The 21,639-nt window shown below is 48.9% G+C and overlaps 1 protein-coding gene across 1 annotated transcript in view; it reads left to right on the top strand.

Moving 5' to 3' along the window:
- SHCBP1L (SHC binding and spindle associated 1 like) overlaps positions 1 to 21,639 on the top strand; it is a 51,313-nt gene that overhangs the window by 24,906 nt on the left and 4,768 nt on the right. The window contains 3 exon segments of the mRNA XM_039486258.1: positions 8,956 to 9,109; positions 18,231 to 18,481; positions 19,164 to 19,286. Coding sequence (XP_039342192.1) covers positions 8,956 to 9,109; positions 18,231 to 18,481; positions 19,164 to 19,286 — 528 coding nt within the window.

Raw genomic sequence — 21,639 nt, 5'->3', positions numbered from 1 at the left:
ACAATATCGCCTGCATGTTCTACATCAACAGGCAAGGAGTTGCTTGCTCACATTCTCTATGCACAGAAGCCATGAGACTTTGGAATTGGTGCATACAACATAACAAACATCGCAACGTGTTACCTGCCAGGCTGTCAGAATGCAACAGCAGACATGCTCAGCAGGTACTTCTCTCAGGATCATGAATGGGAGATGAATGGAGAGCTCCTGAGTTCAGTCTTTAAACGGTGGGGCACTCCCACCATCTATCGGTTCGCATCCCCGATTAATTGCAAATGTGTGATGTTCTGTTCAAGATCAGGACTGGGACTACGGTCACTAGGGGATGCCTTCCTCATCAAATGGGAGGTACAACTCATGTATGTGTTTTCACTGATACCAGTGATATACAAGATACAAGCAGACAGGGACAAGGTTTATCCTTATAGTTCTGACATGGCCCAGAGAGGCATGGTATCCTTCCTTACCTGTTACACATGGCAATATACACCCTGCGAGTTCTCCCTCACTGGCCGGATCTGCCGACTCAACACAACGGTCGCACTACTATGGGAACCTGGAGATACTCCACCTACAGGCCTGGCTCCTGAATGGTTCCACTGTGAGGAAATAACCTGCTCAGAACAAGTTAAACACGTGTTATTAAACAGCAGGAAACAGACTATGAGAAATACCTGCCTTCAAAAATGGAGGTTCTCGGCCTGGTGTCAAGGAAGACACTTGACAATGATTCAGCACCACTAGCATCTATCTTATAATACCTATTGGAGCTGAAAAGCACTGGCTTAACAATGAGCTCCATCAGAGTTCATCTTGCGGCCATTTCAGCATTCCACTGAGAGATCGAACTTTGATGTTCGCACACCCAACTACAAAATGCTTCCTCAAGGGTTTCATAAATGTTTACCCAGATGTTCAACGACCTATGCCAACATGGGACCTCAACCTGGTACTGAAATGCCTCACCAGACCACCATTCGAATCATTAGCCACCAGCTCATTACTCTACTTATCGATGAAATTAGCCTTCCTAGTCACCCTTACCTCGGTCAGAAGGATGAGCGAGATTGGAGGATCTGCCATGAGCACCCCTTACACAACATTCTTCAAGGACAAGATCACGCTAAGTCCGCATCCTAAATTCTTACCAAAAGTAACTTCAGCATTTCACATGAACCAATCTATTCACCTACTGACATTGTACTCTAAGCCTCATGGTACTCCAACAGAAGCCGCCCTACACACTCTAGACATTACAAGAGTGCTAGTGTTCTACCTTGAAAGAACCAAACCTTTCAGGAAATCCCCTAGACTTTTCATCTTTACTACTGAGTGCTTGAAAGGAGACTTTATATCCAGTCAGAGATTATCCAAATGGATTTCCACATGCATTCAAACATGCTACCATATCTGGAATACAGAACCACCGGAGCACATTAGAGCACATTCTATTAGGTCCATTTCATCTTCAGTAGCATTCCTTAATAATGTTCCAATACTAGAGCTCTGTAAGGCAGCCACTTGGGCCTCCGTCCACACATTCACAAAGCACTATGCAGTCACACAGGACTCCAGGGCTGACGCCGTAGTGGACCTCACAAGTACTTACCTCAGTGACTCAAATGAACCCAAAGTCCCTGCAGCCCTTAGAGGAGCACTGCTCGACAGTCACCTAAAGTGGAACACCCACAGGGACACTACTCAAAGGAGGAAGAAAGGTTACTCAACTTGTGCAGTAACTGGAGTTATTTGAGATGTGTGTCCCTGTGGGTGCTCCACTACCCACACACCTCCCCTCTACTGTGGCGTTCACAGTGAGGACTCTGCGGTAGAGAAGGAACTTGAGGGCTCAGGTCATGTGCATGCTACACGCGGCACCAACAGCACCGCAAAACACCAACTACGCATGCACGAGACCATAAATCTCCGATCGACGGTGCCAGGACGCACTTCCCCCCTAAAGTGGAGCACCCACAGGGAGACACACCTCAAAGAACTGCAGTTATTGCACAAGGCGAGTAACCTTTCCTTCTGCTCCTCTGCATTTGAAGACTGTTCACCAGACTTCCTCACTTAGGGAGGCACTCCTAGAGCACCTTTAAACTTGGGACCTATGGCCCTCTCAAGAAGCTTGTCTCTACATAAATATCCTAAAGCTCAAAGGCTTCTGTCTGGCATGAATGCACTAGAAACTAATGATATACCTGATATACATCAATGATATTTTCATCATCTGGACAACAACTTAAACTCCCTCATAGATTTCCACCACAACTTCAACCACCACCACCCATCCCTTAAACTCTCTCTGAAACACTCCCACACTAGCATCAACTTCCTGGACACCCATATCAGCTTCAACAATGGAACCCTACAGACAACTATATACAAGAAACCCATAGGTCACCATACCTACTTTCATAAATCCAGTAGGCACCCTAAAGACACCAAGAAATCTGTTATCTGTAGCCATGCACTCAGATACCACAGAATATGCTCTGAGGAGAGAGTCTGAGTATACACCTCAATTCACGCAAAATTGCCTTCACCAAAAAAGAACACTCCACCAGAGAAGTAGATTGCTTCATGGAACAGGTCATCCAAATACCCCGAGAGAACGTGCTTCAATACAGAAATAAACCCTCCTCTAACCACACCCCCATAATTGTCACCTAACACCCAACGTTGGAACCCACATGGAGGTACCATCAAAACAACCACAATCCATACTTGATGGGGACCGCATCCTGAAAGATATATCTTTCCTTAAACTCCTCTTCTGGCCTTCGAACAGTCCCCCAACCTCTCTGAGCTCATAATAGAAGCAAATTCCCCACAGACCAAAACATACCAATTCAAAGTGGCACCAGACCCTGTCACAACAACAGATGCAAAACCTGCAGATGTGTCTCCACTGCTACAGTGATCAACACTCCCACACCTTTCAAGATCCATGGGTCCTACACATGCCTATCACAACATGTGTACCTCATCCAGTGCACTCAATGCCCCAATAACAAATATGTGAGAGAAGCCCCACTATGCTCTCAAATGAACTTACACAGGAAAATGATAAAAGACAAAAAAACACCATATCACCTGTGGTTGAATGCTTTTCACAAAATGATCACTCTGTATCTGACCTATCTGTTCTCATTCTCAAAGGAAACCTTCACAACACTTTCAAAAGATGAGCTTGGGAGCTTAAATTCATAACTTTGCAAGGCACTAAAAATCATGGATTGAGTAGACATACTGGATTTATAGATTAACCCACTAACAGTCCCCCCAGCTGGCTTTCCCTCCCGCCTTTCCTTTCCCCCCCTATCACTGCAGGGTTGTTCACCTTGAATGGTCCCTTGAAATATGTATGAACTACTTATGCTAAACAATCTGTTCCACTTTGTATTTAGCTGTGACACTCTTGAGTACATTTCCCAGACCTGAAGTAGAGCTCTGAGTAAGCTTGAAAGCTTGTCTCTCTCAGCAACAGGAGTTGATGCAATAAAAGATATAACCTCACCCACCTTGTCTGGTATGAAAGGCATTTGTACTGTTACTCCAGAAATCTATGACTATGTGCTGATAGACACAGAAATATGGGTAGCAATACTGCAACCTCCCCTACACTAATATTGCAACCAGTCCACAAATCCTTTTTTTGGGTCAGGACCCTTACAATTATAATACTGAAATTTCAGATTTAAATAACTGAAATCATTAAATTTGCAATTTTTACAATCCTATCAGCATGAAATTGACCAAAATGTACCGTGAATTTGGTAGGGCCCTAATTATGAATTGTTCCTTCTACTAATCCCTCCCCTTATCTTTCTCTCCTCCTCCCTTCATCATTTACTTTTTCTTCCTTTATGCCAATAGTATATTGTAACAGGTAGATGTCATTAAGCATGCCCACTTGGGGCATGGTGTGGCCTTGCAGTCCTGGTGCCCTCTTATTCTGTTGAGGTCATGCAATGATTTACTCAGACTTGGGAACAGAACAAGATACACTCTTTGTGATGTTTTATTAACTTTTTTTTTTACAGAGTATAAAAAGCTGCATCTCATAAAGCCCCTCAACTCCATCCCTTCTTCTGACTGGGGGCTAATGCTGACAAGCATCCTCTTCCAAGTTCAGGAGTTCCTAGCACCCATTCCAGAGCTGGGTTAACATGCAAAACAAACTCATGCATCTCAGATGAGGAGTACATCCACAGAACTCCCCTTGGAGCAAGATTATGCCAGCTGGCCCCTTTTTTTACTCCTTTCATGTGTCAGCTTGGAGATGAACAGGCCATAGTTATCCTCCTGCTAGAGCAGTGGTGGGCCACCTGCGGGCCGTATGCAGCCTTTCAGGGTAATCCACTGGCAGGCCACCAGACACTTTGTTTACATTTGCATGGCCGCCCACAGCTCCCAGTGGCTGTGGTTCGCTGTTCTCGGCTAATGGGAGCCGCGGGAAGCGGTGCAGGCTGCAGGGATGTGCTGTCTGCTGCTTCCCGCAGCTCCCATTGGCCGGGAATGGCAAACTTGGAGCTGCAGGCGGCTGTGCAAATGTAAACAAACTGTCTCGCGGCCTGCCAGCGGATTACCTTGGTGGGCCGCGTGGGGCCCACGGGCTGCCCACCACTGTGCTAGAGTCTTTGGGAGCACTTCCCTCCAACTGAGAGGCTTTTATCAGGCCCAGGTATGTTTTAGCTAGTTAGCTGCCTAGAGGGCTTTGCTCTCCTTAAAGAATCCTGTCACAGGTAGATATAAGGGCAGTCAGGGCCAGCCACCCTATGACATATATGCACCCATCATACACACTCTCAGGCACTGAGCCATATCACACACACTCCCTAATATCTCTTCCCCCTCGCGAGCTCTCAACGACCATCAACCTGTTACCTTTCACATGAGGGTTGTGTTTCCCCTTCCCAATACTCCATTCTGACCACCTCCAATGAAGAGTTTTGGGCCAAGGGGGAGCAGCAATGGTGGGAGTCTCCTCTGGGACATGGGACCAGGTACATTCTTCCTTGGTCTCCACATGGGCTGAAGATTTTCTTCTTGCAACAGAACATGGAAGGGGAGCTACTGATGGGGATCAGCTGCCACAGTTTAGCCAAATGACTCCAAACATGTAGTCTACTCTATTTTGCGCAACTAATCCCCAAGTCAAGGGGGAAAGAGCAGGAGGGGGCTGGAGATCAGACAGGGTCTCATGGAGGAGAAAGCTTAGCTATGGAAAAGATGGCAGCTGGCAGGAAAGGAGCAGATTCATTTTTGTCACTCCCTTTATGCGGCTCTCTGCAGCCAGGGAAGCTCGAGAATGTTCCACAGGATTGGGATGGGCAGGAACGTGGGACTCCACATCCAGCATGCATAGGCGGCAGGTTTGTATAATTTTTGGTGGGGCCCAAAATGGTGGTGCCCCCCCGCTCCCGCCCTGTAAGCCGATATAAAATGAAGCTACAACGCGTCAGTGCCACAAGATTACAAGGGTCAATTAAAAGTGGAAAGTCAGAAGCAGCACTTGCCTACTTCAATATACAGTATTATATTTTGTTGCATCTGTTGTGATGAAGTGGGAATGTTCTTAATATTTTCTCTGAATACTGTGTGGGTGCCTCAGTTTCCCCTGCAAGATGCCAACTGAAGGTGTTAGGGACAAAGAGATCAGGTGGCCTCCTTGTCCAGAAGAGACACAGAGGCCAGAGGAGGGAGTGTCAGTTTGGAGCTGGCTGGGGAAATTGGGAGAGACCCAGAACTTGGTTCTGGGATCCCACCCCAAGATGGACCTGACAGAGGGTTCTGTTTTCTGTACCAACAAGCTCTGTTTAAACTGTGTTCCCGTCATCTAATAAACCTTCTGTTTTACTGTCTGGCTGAGAGTCACATCTGACTGCAGAGTTGGGGTGCAGCGACCTCTGGCAGACTCACTTTGGAAAGTGCATGACGTGGAAGGGCATGCTGAATGCTCCGAGGTCAGACCCAGGAAGGTGTAAGCTTCTTGCCCTGGAGACAGTATGCTCCAAGAGAGGAGGCTCCCCCAGAGTCCTGACTGGCTTTGTATGGAGATGTTCCAAAGCATCACAGCATCCCCTTCCACACCGTGCACTTCCCAGAAGTCCGCACAGGCACTGACACTCCCTCCTCCGGCCTTTGTCTCTTTTCCAGGCATTAGGAGGCCACCTGATCTCTCTGTTCTCCAACACCTTCAGTTGGCACCTTGCAGGGGAAACTGATTTGGGAGAAATGAAGTAAAAGCTGCCCAAACCGAGCTTGAGCACTCCTGAATTTTGAGGTGTTCAAATCTGGAAGGCAGGTGCTGGGGTGGGAGAGGGCTGTGGGCTCCATGGGGAGCATGGCAGCAACTGTCTGGAGCTGCATGGAGCCAGATACGCTGGTCTGAGTGGCACAGTAAACAGTTTGGGGTTGGAGAAGAGGTAGGGAGTTCCGGGGCAGTCAAGGGACAAGGAGCAGGGGAGTTGGATGGGGCAGAGGTTCGAAGGGCAGTCAGGGGACAGGCAGCAATTGGATAGGCATGGGAGTCTAAGAGGTTTATCAGGGGACAGGTAGGGGTGCGGTCCTGGGGAAGTTGGGTGGGGTCTCAGGAGGGGGCAGTTGGGGACAAGGAGAAGGGAGGCTTAGATAGGGGCTGAGGTCCCAAGGGGCAGTTAGGGGCAGGGGTCTCGGGAGGGGTAATTGGAGAACAAGGACCAGTGGGGCTTAGATGGGGGTGGAGGTTCTGGGGGGCAGTTGGGGCAGGGGTCTGGGAGGGGGCAATCAGCGGACAGAGGCTGGGATTCAAAGGGCTCTGGGCTGCTGGCAGCCGGGATCCCAGAGCCCTTTAAATCCCAGCCCGGCTGGGAGTCAGAGGACTCTGGGCTGCCTGCAACCGCAGGGAGCCCAGAGCCTTTAAATCCCAGCCGGGGCCAGGAATCAGAGGGCTCTGGGCTGCCCACTGCGGCGGGGAGCCCAGAGCCCTTTAAATCTCAGCCGCGGCTGGGATTTAAAGGGCTCTGGGCTGCCTGCACCCGCGGGGAGCACAGCGCTGTTAAAATCCCAGCCGCGGCGGGGAATCAGTGGGCGCTGGGCTCGCCGCCGCAGCAGGCAGCCCAGAGCCCTCTGATTCCCGGCGCGGCTGGGAATTACAGGGCTCTGGGCTGCCTGCAACCGCGGGGAGCCCAGAGCCTTTTAAATCCCAGCCGCCGCCGGGAATCAGAGGGCTCTGGGCTTCCCGCTGCGGCGGGGAGCCCGGAGCCTTTTAAATCCCAGCCGCGGCCGGGAATCAGAGGGCTCTGGGCTGTCTGCTGCGGCGGGCAGCCCAGAGCCTTTTAAATCCCAGCCGCAGCCGGGAATCAGAGGGCTCTGGGCTGCCTGCAAACGCGGGGAGCCCAGAGCCTTTTAAATCCCAGCCGCAGCCGGGAATCAGAGGGCTCTGGGCTTCCCGCTGCAGCAGGCAGCCCAGAGCCCTCTGATTCCCGGCCGCGGCGGGGATTTAAAGGGCTCTGGGCTGCCTGCAAACGCGGGAGCCCAGAGTTTTAAATCCCAGCCGCGGCCGGGAATCAGAGGGCTCTGGGCTTCCCGCTGCAGCAGGCAGACCAGAGCCCTATGATTCCCGGCCGCGGCTGGGATTTAAGGGCTCTGGGCTGCCTGCAAACGCGGGAGCCCAGAGCCTTTTAAATCCCACCCGCAGCCGGGAATCAGAGGGCTCTGGGCTTCCCGCTGCAGCAGGCAGCCCAGAGCCCTCTGATTCCCGGCCGTGGCTGGGATTTACAGGGCTCTGGGCTGCCTGCAAACGCGGGAGCCCAGAGCCTTTAAATCCCAGCCGCGCCGGGAATCAGAGGGCTCTGGGCTTCCGCTGCAGCAGGCAGCCCAGAGCCCTCTGATTCCCGGCCGCGCTGGGATTTAAAGGGCTCTGGGCTGCCTGCAACCGCGGGAGCCCAGAGCCTTTTAAATCCCAGCCGCGCCGGGAATCAGAGGGCTCTGGGCTTCCGCTGCAGCAGGCAGCCCAGAGCCCTCTGATTCCCGGCCGCTGGGATTTAAAGGGCTCTGGGCTGCCTGCAAACGCGGGAGCCCAGAGCCTTTTAAATCCCAGCCGCGGCCGGGAATCAGAGGGCTCTGGGCTTCCGCCGCAGCAGGCAGCCCAGAGCCCTCTGATTCCCGGCCGCGGCTGGGATTTAAAGGGCTCTGGGCTGCCTGCAAACGCCGAGCCCAGAGCCTTTTAAATCCCAGCCGCCGCCAGGAATCAGAGGGCTCTGGGCTTCCCGCTGCAGCAGGCAGCCCAGAGCCCTCTGATTCCCGGCCGCGGCTGGGATTTAAAGGGCTCTGGGCTGCCTGCAAACGCGGGGAGCCCCGAGCCGTTTAAATCCCCGCCGCGGCCAGGAGACAGTGGGCTCGGGGCTGCCCGCTGCAGCAGGCAGCCCAGAGCCCTCTGATTCCCGGCCGTGGCTGGGATTTAAAGGGCTCTGGGCTGCCTGCAACCGCGGGAGCCCAGAGCCTTTAAATCCCAGCCGCAGCCGGGAATCAGAGGCTCTGGGCTGTTTGCTGCGGCGGGCAGCCCTTTAAATCCCAGCCGCGCCGGGAATCAGAGGGCTCTGGGCTTCCCGCTGCAGCAGGCAGCCCAGAGCCCTCTGATTCCCGGCCGCGGCTGGGATTTAAAGGGCTCTGGGCAGCCCTGGCGGCGGCGGCGGCAGCGGCGCTCGAAGCAGGGGAGAAAAAATATTGGTGGGGCAGAGCCCCTGCCTGGGATTTATTCATGGGGCTAAAGCCCCAGAGCCCCATATAAGTCGGCGCCTATGCCAGCATGCAATCCTGCTGTTTGAAATGAACTCTACAAAGGTAAATGACACTGTAAGAAATAACAGTGCAGCAGATTTCAAAAGATTGGCTGTTAATTCAAACGTTTCATGGTGTTTGTGTGTGTTTTGTCTTAATAGTTGTTGCTCCCTCTTTCCTGTACAGGTTAAGGATTTTTCTGTTGACACACTGCTTCAACAACATGATAATTTAAACATGGCTTTGGATAGCTGTTACAGTGGCGATAAAGTGGTCATTTTCCCGGGAGAATATAAGGCTCTAAACCTCTCCATGTTAACTGAGGATATTATTATTCAAGGTCAGCAGTGCATTCTACTTACTTTTAATGTTACAAATTGTAACTATATAAAGCAGTCTTTCAGATCAGCAATTACTACAAGTAAATAGGGAGGCGGAGGGAACCCACTGGGAATTCTAATGGGATTAGTAACACTGAATCTGAAAACATTAGACAGAATAAAATGTTAGTCACCCCGGTTTAAAATACTGTGCAACTGAATGTAGTATATAAGGAATTTAGTGATATATTCATTCAGTAAGAATTGTTAGGGCTCCATGTTTGTCACAGAAGTCACGGAGGTCGTGGAAAGTCATGGAATCCGTGACTTCTGTGGGGGCCAGTGTGGCTGACCCCAGGTCCAGCTGCTCAGGTGGCCCTAGGGACAATTACACTGGCCCCTCCTGGAGCAGCCCTGCAGCTAGCCGCTGCTGGAGTGGCCCTGGGGACAGCCTGAGCAGCAGGCCCCAGATGGCCAGTGCAGCTGCTACTGGTGACCCCCGGTGACGGTCCCCAAGCGGCCAGAGTAGCTGCTTCCCCAGGTGGCCCCTGGCAGCCGTCCCCGGTGCAGCCGGTGCTGGAGCTGGCCTCGCCCCCACCAGCAGCAGCTCCCCAGGATGACCGCTCCCCATCAGCAGCCCCTTTAAGATTTAGTCAGAGGTAGTTATAGTAAAAGTCATGGACACATAACGGATGGTGAAATTTTGTGTATTGCCCGTGACCAGTCCATGGCTTTTACTAAAAATACCCATGACTAAATCTTAGCCTTATTCATTGTTAAGAAACCAGTAATGTAGTAGTCTTGTTGATAAATGGCAGCATTCCTAATTAACAAGTGAAGATGGAAGTAGTAAATGTGAGGACTAAAACTTTTTATATCCTTTTTCGACAGGTTAGCAACTAGATTTTTTTTCTTCAGGTTACTAAACCAAGAAGGAACTGAAAATTAAAACTAAAACTCAATAATTAGCCCCAAAGTATATGTCCCTCTTCACTGAAGCCTTTTGAAAAATTTTCCTTAGCTTGGCCAACACCAATAGTATTGATGCATTTAGTATTGGTATAAGATGCTTTACCCTAATTTTTAATAGGGTCTAAACTGGCCTGCCAATCATGCATATACAATTCAGTGCAAGTGCAAAATGTCAGGCACAAATTATTTAACTTCAGTTCTGTCATGTACACGTGCAACTGATTTCAGGTGCAAAATTGAAGCTCTAGATCCTTTTTATTGGAAAAAGAATGAATCTGTTTTTGACATTGACAGGTTTTTGCACTCTTTGGTACCTGTAACAGTTTCTTTTTAAAGTACTCTCCATCTCATCTTTCAGCACTTGAATGGCTTCCTCTAAAAGTGATGACGTTGCATCTAGAAGCACTCTTTTTCATCTGGCAAGACCTTAGATTAGAAGATATCTCTGAGATCCTAGTCAATCCACAACTTGATGGATTTCCACTAGTGTCACACTTGAATAAGCAATTAATAGCATTCTGGAAAGTTATTTGGCAACAATCCAGGTGCACTTAAACTTCCTCTTGCATCCCAGTTGTGGACAATTCTAGTTCTAAACTCCCATTCAACCTTCCAGATTATTCCCTAAACTGGTTTCTCTTAAATCTAGTCAGGCCTTCCCTTCAGGAGAGTTTACTTAAAATGGATGAGAAACAGAAGATATGCTAGTAAGTATTCCTCTTACGGCTTACCCAAGCTTGCTAGCTCTGTAACTTCATGTCATGCCTCTGAGCGATTGTCTATCCTGGTCTCCAAAATGGCAGCCTCTGTCCCCAGCCTCTTTGCTTTGCTTGCGGTGAACAAACGTCTCTGTGGTCCTAGGAGACTTCAGAGCAGGTAGGTCTAATGAATGAATGCTCAAGAATGGTGTATTGAAATTGTCTATTCCTAGATCCTATCTGTCTCATCCGCCAAGGTTAAATATGTCCATAATACATGTGTGCACTATGTCTTCAGCCACTGAGTCATTCATTCAAAACATCCATGAGAAAGGAAATTAAAGCTATGACTACACTACAGATTATGCTGGCAAAGCTTATGTTGCTTAGGGATGTGAATAAATCATCCCCTTGAGCGACATAAGTTACATTGACATAAGCGCCGGTGTGAACAGCACTATGTCAGCGGAAGAGCTTCTCCCACCTACATAGCTTCTGTCGCTCACGGGGGCTGGAGTAGTTAAGCCAACAGGAGAGCTCTCCCCCGTTGGCTTAGAGCAGCTCCATTAGAGAGTTTACAGCAGTGCAGCTGCACATTTGTAAACTCTTAGTGTAGCCGTACTCTTAATGTTGGCTGCTTTATACCTGTTCCTGGGTTCCTAGTTTGGATTTTTTATTCTTCTGTATCAGAGGAAGTTCTCGATTACATCAGGCACTTTGCCTTAATGGGCTTGCCTGTTTTATGCCACAGTATAACCAGATTCCATCACCTTCTCTTTCAAGGTCTTTGAGGAGCTACTTATGAGTGTAATGACTACTTGTAAATAATGTAACCATCACTAACTAAAACACTTATACTACAGTATCATGTATTCTATCTAAATAGTGAACTCTTTGCTAAAGATCACTAACAGGCAACAGCATCAGACCACTTCAAAACATCCCTTCAAAAATCTTTGCTGATCCCTTAGATATTTACTTAAGACAGGCTTTACTGTATAAACAGAACTAAGTAATGTTAAATGCAAAATAGGTTAATGTAGCATTATGGTCAGTAAACTCAGAATAGAGAAATAAAAAGTTAAGGTTTTTTGAGGTGGCCTCGGCCTATTCAAACTTGAGATCTGTGGCTGAACTTTGTGATCCTTCTGCAAATCAGTTTCTTTAAGGCTACATCAGTGTCCTCTCATAGCAGATGTTCATAGCATGGACTGCAAAAGGCTATGCAGATCCAGCCCTCTCAATAGGCTTCTGTTGTTTTCATCCCAAACTTTAACTTATGACATTTGGTAAAACGGTTGTTGCCTTGCACATTTTATTTTTATTTTGGACTTAGAGTTCTCAGATTTTTTGATCCCGGATGATCACACTTCCAAGGATTCTGATAAGAAAGGTGGATTTAAGCAGTGTATGTCATTTCCCTCCTGGTTCCTTGAGGCAGACATACACATTTGCTATTTGTTCTGCTTGCAGTAAGCCTGTTCCCCAAACTGCTGCACTGTGTGCAGAGCCTTCAAATATCAAGTCTGCACCAGTAAGCAGCAGAGGTTTTATGCCATCCTCAAAGAGGCTTTAAAAGCTCAAACCCTGACTCTGATGTTGAATCAGCTGTCCTGTGAAGGAATAGAGTAGACCTCTTTTAGTCTCAAAGCCAGGAAAATGAGGAATAAATTCCACAATAAAGTCAATTCAAAACAGATCAGGGTCCATGACTGTTATGCCTATGACTTCTATAAGTACTGAAGTCTCGGATGCCAATATCAGCTCTGACATGTGAATCTTTTTGATATAGAGGCAGATCTTTTAAGGTCATTCATTGGTGCCAGGAGCTTGCAGATATCTAGTGGTGTTGGAAGCAAAATACACTCCAAATATGAATCATATAGGAGCTCTGCTGAATAGTCTTTAAATCCTCAGGACTCTCCATTGGTGGAACTTAACAGAACAGGTAGAAGGAAGTTTCATTTCTTTGGGCAAATTGCAGAAGCTGACCGTTTGTGAGAGACCAAGCTCCGGATATATTTTCTAGAATGGAGCAGTAAGGTGGATTCTAAAAATCTCTTCTGCTACTGCTTCCCTGGTCATGCTCAATTGTTAACAGACAGCACTACAGCTGCGTATTGCATTAACAAATAGAGTTCTCAGAATTTGTCTCCACAGTGATGCTTGTTTCTCCATGTCTTCAGAACTTCTGTGTTTTGAGCACCAGGCTTATAGACCTAAGATTGAGGAAAGCATAATAATGTTTTGCTATTTTTACTTGGCATTTGACCAGCATGTTAAATGTGTATCATTATTAGGTCCTTGTTCAGTGCAATATGGCACATACAAACAAGTAGATCTGGAGAGGGAACAAATTTGGATAACTTAAATTCTTTGAATGATTGCTCATGTCAATTCCAAGTAAGTGTGTGCGTGCCACATGCACGATCACTGGAAGGTTTTTCCCTAGTGGTACCCGTCATGTCGGCTGTGGAGCCTCCTGAAGTGGCGCCGTATATAGGTCCCTGCCGACCCGCCGCCTCTTCAGTTCCATCTTACCACCAGTAATGGTCATTGGAGCAGCTTCTCTCTTGCGTTCACAAGTGATTCCCTAGTGGATTCTCTTCTCATCTATCTATAAATAGTTTGTATAATTGTAATTAGTTAAGTTTACATTGGGGGTTACCCCTCCCTCACAATCCCATCTCTGGGACTGGGGCATGCCTCGGTCTCAGGGCTTCAAGCCGTGCGGGTCTTGCCTCAAGCCCATGCCCCAGGGACACCCACATGACTCCTGTCTCAAGTGCCTGAGAGAAGGACACCAGTCGAACAGTAAAATTTGCAAGGGCTTTAGCCCAGGACCAAAAAGGAGCAGGACTTTCAGCTGAAACTCCTTTTGATGAAGTCAGCCCTTTGCCCTCAGCTAGTCCAGACAGTGTCGGACCCAGGGCTGGGCACTTCAGTGTTTAGTGCGCCGGCCTCGGTGCGGGAGGCCTTGGCACCGAAAAAGGACTCATCTGGGGAGCCTCAGCACCACCATTCCTGGCACCGAGAACCAGCTTCAGTATGAGACACCGCTCGTAGTCTTCAGTGGTGCACAAAAAGAGAGAGGATGGGGCACTCCCCTACTAAGACAGTGGACCAACCTTGGGCCCGTCTATGCTGGCACTGTTGACTCTGGCCTCTTGGGGAGGTCCATCGAGTCTAGTACTGGTGGACTCCCCAGTGCAGGAGGAGCTAGAGGAGGAACTGGATCTTCCCTTCACACCAGACACCTTTGAGGCACCAAGGGACCTGATCGCCATGACTGCACAGTCTCCTGCCCCGCCGGCTCGTGCTCTGGCACAGATAGTGGTATCAGCATTCATCCGTCATAGGAACAAGCCTATGATGTGGCACCATTCCCCGGCACTGTCTAGGTCCGCACCGCCATGGTCAGGCTCAGACTTCTCCTCAGAGGTGGACTCCTACACATCCCAGCATAGCCAGTACTGCTCCCAGCACAGCCCAAGGCTGGACAAGTGGCAGCTGGTGCCTATATTTTCCTGGCTGCCGCAGTGGCAGGGGCTGACTCAGTGGCCCTTTTGGACTCCATGGGCCTACCACCAAGCCCAGGGGCCCAGTTCTAGGTCCCTGTCGATGGTATCAGAGGCTCGGATACCTCCATCTACCTCCTCTGTCACCAGGGAGCCTCCCCGTGGTCGGGATGCAGAAGCCCAGACCGAACAAAACAGTCAAGGCTGGGTACCGACACAGGCACTGGCACCATAGCGGTTGTGGCACTCAGTACTGCAGCTGCCACCTGCTCCGCTCAATGGGCCTTCACACAGGTGGATCCCTGTGAGCCGGAGGGTCAGGAAAACCCAATGCCACCAAGGGCATTGTCATCGTTCTCCCCGGATGATGCGGTGGCAGGGACCTCCACCACATTGCCTGCTATGGATACCAGGGCCCATCAGGACCTCCTCAAGAGGATGGCCCAGAACCTGAACTTGCAGGCAGAGGAGGCCTCTGAGGACACAAACCCAATGATGGACATTCTGGCTCTTGAAGGGCCCTTGAGGGTGGCTTTTCCCCTCATTAAAACTATACAAAATACCACCAAGGTGCTGTGGCACACACCTGCCTCCATCCTGCCGAGGTGTAAACACTTTGTACCATTTAAGGGGTACGAACACCTCTTTGCCCACTCCCAGCCTGGGACCTTGGTGGTAGAGGCAGCTAACCACAAGGAGCAGCAGGGGCAACCAGGGCCAATGTCCAAATCCAAGGATGTGAAGAAGCTGGACCTCTGGTCGGAAAGTCTACTCCGCCGGGGGGGGGGGTCCAGCTTCGCATAGTGAACCAGCAAGTGGTCCTGAGCCACTATGCTTGTAACTCCTGGAGTTCTCTGGCCAAATTCCAGGAATTGCTTCCAGCTGACTTCTGCTCCGAGTTTGGGGCAGTCCTGGAGGAGGGCAAGGTGGTTGCCAGGACCTCTCTTCAGGCTGCCCTGGACTCAGCCACCCACAATATGGCCATTGCCATAGCCATGAGGTGCAGCTCTTGGCTGCAGGTCTCAGGGCTCCCGCATGAGGTCCACAATACAATCCAGGACCTGCCCTTTGACTGCTCCGGCCTCTTTGCGGAACAGACAGACTCAAGGCTTCATACCCTTAATGATTCACAGGTGCCCCTCAAGTTTATGGGGCTGCACACACCAGCCCCTCAAAGGAAGCTATTTAAAGCCCCAGGTCACCCCATGCTTCTACTCTGCCCCTCCTAGCCAGGACTATAGCAGGAAGCAGGGCAGAAGTAACAGGAGATGCCCATCTCAGTCCTCCTCCGGCCAGGGCCAGGCTAAGCAGCCTTTGAGCTCAAAGCCGAACTTTTGAAGATGTGCCCAAGGATGGAGCACCAGTTCAATACCTGGATCCTTCCTCTCTTTTTGTGAGCCATCTATCCCCTTTCTACCGTGTCTGGACTCAAATAACCTCAGACCACTGGGTTTTGAGCACTGTAGAATTTGGATATTCTCTCCAATTCTGTTCCCTCCCACCAACCTTCCCTGTCCCTCTTCAGGGACCCTTCTCACGAGCAACTTCTAGTACAGGAGGTACAAACACTCCTACAGCTTGGGGCGGTAGAGGAGGTTCCTTTGGAGTTCAGATTACTTCTTAATCCCCAATGCCAAGAGTGGGCTTAGGCCCATTTTAGACCTGCAAAACCTCAACAGATTCATGAAGAAATTGAAGTTCCGGATGGTCTCCCTGGCCTCCATCATTCCCTCTCTGGATCCGGGGGATTGGTACGCCACCCTTGATTTGAAGGACGTGTACTTCCATATCTCCATAATCCTGTTCCACAGAATGTTTCTGCAGTTTGTGGTCAGCAACATGCACTACCAGTTCATGGTCCTCCCCTTCGGCCTATCAGCGGCCCCCTAGGTGTTGAAGTGCATGGCAGTTGTGGCAGCTTTTCTTCGAAAGCATCACTCTTCCTGTACTTAGACGACTGGCTCATCTCAAGACCAGGTGGAGGAACACGTGAACCTGGTGCATACAATGTTTCTCAGACTTGGTCTCATTCTCAAAGTGGCAAAGTTGACCTTAATTCCCACTCAGAGAATAGAATTCATCGGGGCCCTCTTGGACTCCACTCAGGCCATGGTGTTCCTGCTCAAGTCTTATTTTCTGGCCATGAGCACCATCATAGAAGGTCTCCACTGGTTCTCTACACGACAGCCTAAAATTGCTCGGACATATGGCAGCTTGCCCTTACATGGTGCAGCATGTAAGGTTGCAGCTCCGTCCCTTTCACGCATGGCTGGCTCAAGGAAACAGGCTGAACCGGGACCATCTAGACAGACTGGTCACGCTCTCTGCTCGGGTTTTCTAATCTCTCCAGTATTGGCTCAGTCCACACGTAGTTTGTGCAGGAGTACCCTTCTCCAAACCTCAGCCATCGCTCTTGCTAGTCTCAGATGCATTGGTGCTGGGGTGGGGTGTGTACGTGGGCGACCGCAGAACTCAAGGCCTATGATCCCAGGCAGAACTATCGCTGCACATTGTCAGGGAATTGCGTGCGGTGTGTCTAGCTTGTCAGACATTTCAGGCCCATCTCCAAGGCAAATGTGTATTGGTGTTAACAGACCACACCACAGTGATGTTCTATATAAACAAACACGGGGTTGCTCACTCCTCTCTCCTGTGCCAGGAAGCCCTCAGGTTGTGGGTCTTTTGCATCACCTACTCAATACAGTTGGAGGCATAGCAGCTGCCGGGTTCACAAAATGAACTAGCCGATCATCTCAGCAGATCCTTTCATGGCCACGAATTGTCTCTCTGCCCGGACGTCGTCAGCAATATCTTCCAGAGGTGGGGGTCTCCCCAGGTAGACCGGTTTGCAACACGGAACAATAGGAAGTGCCAGCAGTTCTGCTCTTTCCTGAACCACAGCCCCAGCTTGATCACAGACGCCTTTCTCTTCTTGCAGATGGGGTGCCTGCGGTATGTGTTCGCGCCTTTCCCTCTCGTCCACAAGGTCCTCTTCAAGGGCCAGCAGGACAAGACATTTTTGATTCCCCAACACTAGTTCTCCACGCTGTTACACCTCTTGGTGGACATGCCCATGGCCTTGCCCATGATTCCAGACATCACGCAGGACCACGGCTGCCTCCAGCACCCCAACATGGTGTCTCTCCACCTCACAGCGTGGAAATTTCATGGCTAAGCTCGTTAGAGCTCCAATGCTCCGATTCACTTAGGGAGATTCTCCTTGGCAGTAGAAAGCCCTCCACTCATGCCACTTATCTGGCCAAGCAGAAAAGGTTCTCTATTTGGTCCTCGCAGAAGGGCACCCCTCCACCACAGTCTTCAATCTCTTTTATACTGGGCTAGGTACGCTACTTAAAGCAGCAGGGGCTGGCAGTCTCATTGATCAAGGTGCATCTGGCTCTTATTTCCTCTTTCCACCTGGGTGCAGCGGGGCTGTCAGTATTTGATAACCCCCTGGTTAGATGGTTCCTCAAGGGACTAGAGAGGCAATCATGCATGTGGCGTACACATCTACTAGGAATGGACATGAGCAACAGCATCAGTTATGAAAGGTTAAACAAAAAAATATATGGAGATATAACTATCTCATAGAACTGGAAGGGACCTTGAAGGTCATCGAGTCCAGTCCTTCCTTAACTAGCAGGACCAAGTACTGATTTTTTGCCCCAGATCCCTAAGTGGCCCCCTCAAGGATTGAACTCACAACCCTGGGTTTAGCAGGCCAATGTTCAAACCACTGGGCGTTGGTTGGTAGGGAGGGAGGGAGTCGTTTTTTACACGCAAGTCATTCGTTGTAATTAATTTGGTACTTAAAATAAAACCAAAACACCTAACTGAGAAATACTCATTTTAACCCAAACGTTGTAACAGTTAATCAAACAGCAAAAAGGTATTCGCTGCTTTATGTATAGTGTGGAAATAAATGTTTATAGTGCTTTTCTTCTTTCAACTAGGAGCTGGGAAGCCAGAAGAAATTGTGATAGTTTCAGAGCCTACTCATGAGAGTTTTGTGGTATCCAAAGCCCAAAATGTGAAACTAATGCACCTCACTTTAGTACAACAGGGGACTGTTGATGGTATTGTGGTGGTTGAATCTGGTCATATGACTTTTGTAAACTGTATATTGAAATGTGAAGGAACTGGAGTCTGTGTGCTTACTGGAGCTTCTCTGACTATTACAAACAGTGAGATTACTGGAGCTCAGGTACTGAGTCTGCATGAATATCAAAAAATAAATTTAATACACAAGCAAGTATAAAATGTTAACATGCATACAGAAGCTTTTTTTTTTTTTTAAAGGACAAATACTGTTGTTGAATTGCAAGTGGAAATACCTCAAGTTCAAATTCTGTTTTGAAAACTTACATGTAATTTTCAGTTAACTTCCAATTTTCTGGAGCAAATTTCTTTAAGCTCTTCAGGGCAGCAGCCTTGTTTTATTTGTGGTGTTACTAGGGTAGAGTGCTATCCTCACCTTTGGAATTAAGTGTTAGCTGGGAATTGCTTTCCTACTTATTAAAAACCAAACTGAGAATTATTAAGCAATATTTTCATGCTTGGTACTTTTTACATGTAAATCACTTTGATGTAGAGACTAAAATATATCCCTGAAGATGTAATTTTAAGGTAATAAATGCTAAGCAATGAATAGTAAAAGATTCCACTGCATCCTTCATTCCAGTGTGAGCAGGAGTTGCAAGGTCCCATAATTGCATAGTTTTATGGGTTTCCATTCCTCACTATAATAAATTGCAGTGGACCAATTCTGACATCTTATAGTCATACGAAATTGCAGAACCACTTTTTACATACTTGACTGTACTCTGAATGCTTTTCCTGTGGCAATCCTTACTTTCAGGATTTAATTTTTTGATTTTAATGTACAGGGTGCTGGTGTTGAGCTGCACCCAGGAAGCACAGCCATTTTGGAGGGTAACAAAATTCACCACTGCAATAACTTCAAAACCAGTGAGAGTTCACAGGGTGCCCTAGGTGGAATTAACATTAAGGTAACTAACTGTGTTGTGTTCTCCTAGCAACTGTAACTGACACTTCTATAAAGTAATAGCTGTACTGATGCAAATGCAGAAGTTAGTGGAAGCTAACGAAATGTGAAACATCATGTTTATTCTAAAAATTGCATTTCTTTAGTTAAAATTTCTAATTCAAGAATCCAGTGGCTAAGTCCTTGACTACCAACCATTAGTGTGGAATTTCATGAATCCTATCACGTAACCTCTAGTGTCCCAGCACACTTCTCAACTTCTTAGACACCAAATGTACAGCAGTTACTGAAGTGCTATGCATCATGGCGCTGAGAGCTAACTGTGAGTAAGGGCATTTGGTACCTAAAAAAGTGAGAGGCTTGTATGCTGGGCAGTGGAGGTGGTGGTGGTTGGAAGGGCTGTCTTGGAAGGGGTCCCTGTGCCCAGTCTTCTGGGGGGGGATGGGGAAATGGTGGAGTGTCCCTGCTGCATGAGCTTCTTTTGAGGCAGCACAGAAGGTGTGTTTTTAGGGGAAAGAGAGGCAGTCCCAAGATCCACTATAGTTTTTAACTCAGGGTACGTCTACACTATGGGATTATTCCGATTTTACATAAACCTGTTGTGTAAAACAGACTGTATAAAGTTGAGTGCACGCAGCCACACTAAGCACATTAATTCGGCGGTGTGTATCCATGTACCGAGGCTAGCGTCGATTTCCGGAGCGTTGCATTGTGGGTAGCTATCCCATAGCTATCCTATAGTTCCCGCAGTCTCCCCTGCCCATTGGAATTCTGGGTTCAGTGCCTGATGGGGCAAAAAACATTGCCGCTGGTGTTTCTGCATACAGCCTCACCCCTCCCTCCGTGAAAGCAGCAGCAGCCAACCGTTTCGCGCCTTTTTTCCTGGGTGAACTGTGCAGACACCATTCCACGGCAAGCATGGACCCTGCTGAGGTGAAGACAGCAATCATGGACGTTTTAAACACCTTGCGCATTCTCGTGCAGTCAATTCTGAACCGGGACCTGCAAAGCCAGGCGAGGAGGCGGCGGCGGCTACGGCAGCGCGAGTGATGATGACATGGACACAGAATTCTGTCAAACTGCGGGCCCCTGCGCTTTGGAGATCCTGCTGGTAATGGGGCAGGTTCTAGCCATTGAATGCCGATTTTGGGCCCAGGAAACAAGCACAGACTGGTGGGACCGCATAGTGTTGCAGGTGTGGGACGATTCCCAGTGGCTGCGAAACTTTCGCATGCATAAGGGCACTTTCATGGAACTTTGTGACTTGCTTTCCCCTGCCCTGAAGCTCCAGAATACCAAGATGAGAGCAGCCCTCACAGTTGAGAAGCGAGTGGCGATAGCCCTCTGGAAGGTTGCAACGCCAGACAGCTACTGGTCAGTTGGGAATCAATTTGGAGTGGGCAAATCTACTGTGGGGGCTTGCTGTGATGCAAGTAGCCAAAGCAATCACTAAGCTGCTGCTACGAAAGGTCATAGTGGATGGCTTTGCTGCAATGGGATTCCCTAACTGTGGTGGGGTGATAGATGGAACCCATATCCCTATCTTGGCACCGGAGCACCAGGGCACCCACTACATAAACCGCAAGGGGTACTTTTCCATGGTGCTGCAAGCACTGGTGGATCACAAGGGACGTTTCACCAACTTCCACGTGAGATGGCCGGGAAGGGTTCATGACGCTCGCGTCTTCAGGAACACTACTCCGTTTAAACGGCTGCAGCAAGGGAATTACTTCCCAGACCAGAAATTAACAGTTGGGGATGTTGAAATGCCTGTTGTTATCCTGGGGGACGGAGCCTACCCCTTGATGCCATGGCTCATGAAGCCGTACACAGGCAGCCTGGACAGTAGTCAGGAGCTGTTCAACTACAGGCTGAGCAAGTGCAAAATGGTGGTAGAATGTGCATTAGGCCATTTAAAGGCGTGCTGGCGCATGTTACTGACTCGCTCAGATCTCAGTCAAACCAATGTCCCCATTGTTATTGCTGCTTGCTGTGTGCTCCACAATCTCTGTGAGAGTAAGGGGGGAGACCTTTATGGCAGGGTGGGAGGCTGAGGCAAATCACCTGGCCACTGATTACGCACAGCCAGACACCAGGGCGATTAGAAGAGCACACCAGGAAGTGGTGCACATTAGAGAAGCTTTGAAAACCAGTTTCATCACTGGCCAGGGTACGGTGTGACTGTTGTGTTTGTTTCTCCTTGATGAAACCACCCCCCCCTTGATTGACTCATTCCCTGTAAGCCACCCCCCCCACCCCCCCTTCGATCACAGCTTACTTTCTAAGGAAATAAAATCACTCATTTAAAAATCATGTATTCTTTATTACTTAATTATAAAAAGAGGTAGAGAACTGAC

This window comes from Mauremys reevesii, linkage group 8 (assembly GCF_016161935.1).
Source record: "Mauremys reevesii isolate NIE-2019 linkage group 8, ASM1616193v1, whole genome shotgun sequence".
Taxonomy (NCBI): Eukaryota; Metazoa; Chordata; order Testudines; family Geoemydidae; genus Mauremys; species Mauremys reevesii.
Note: the sequence above shows the minus strand (reverse complement) of the source record. Positions and strands in the feature narration are given on the sequence as shown.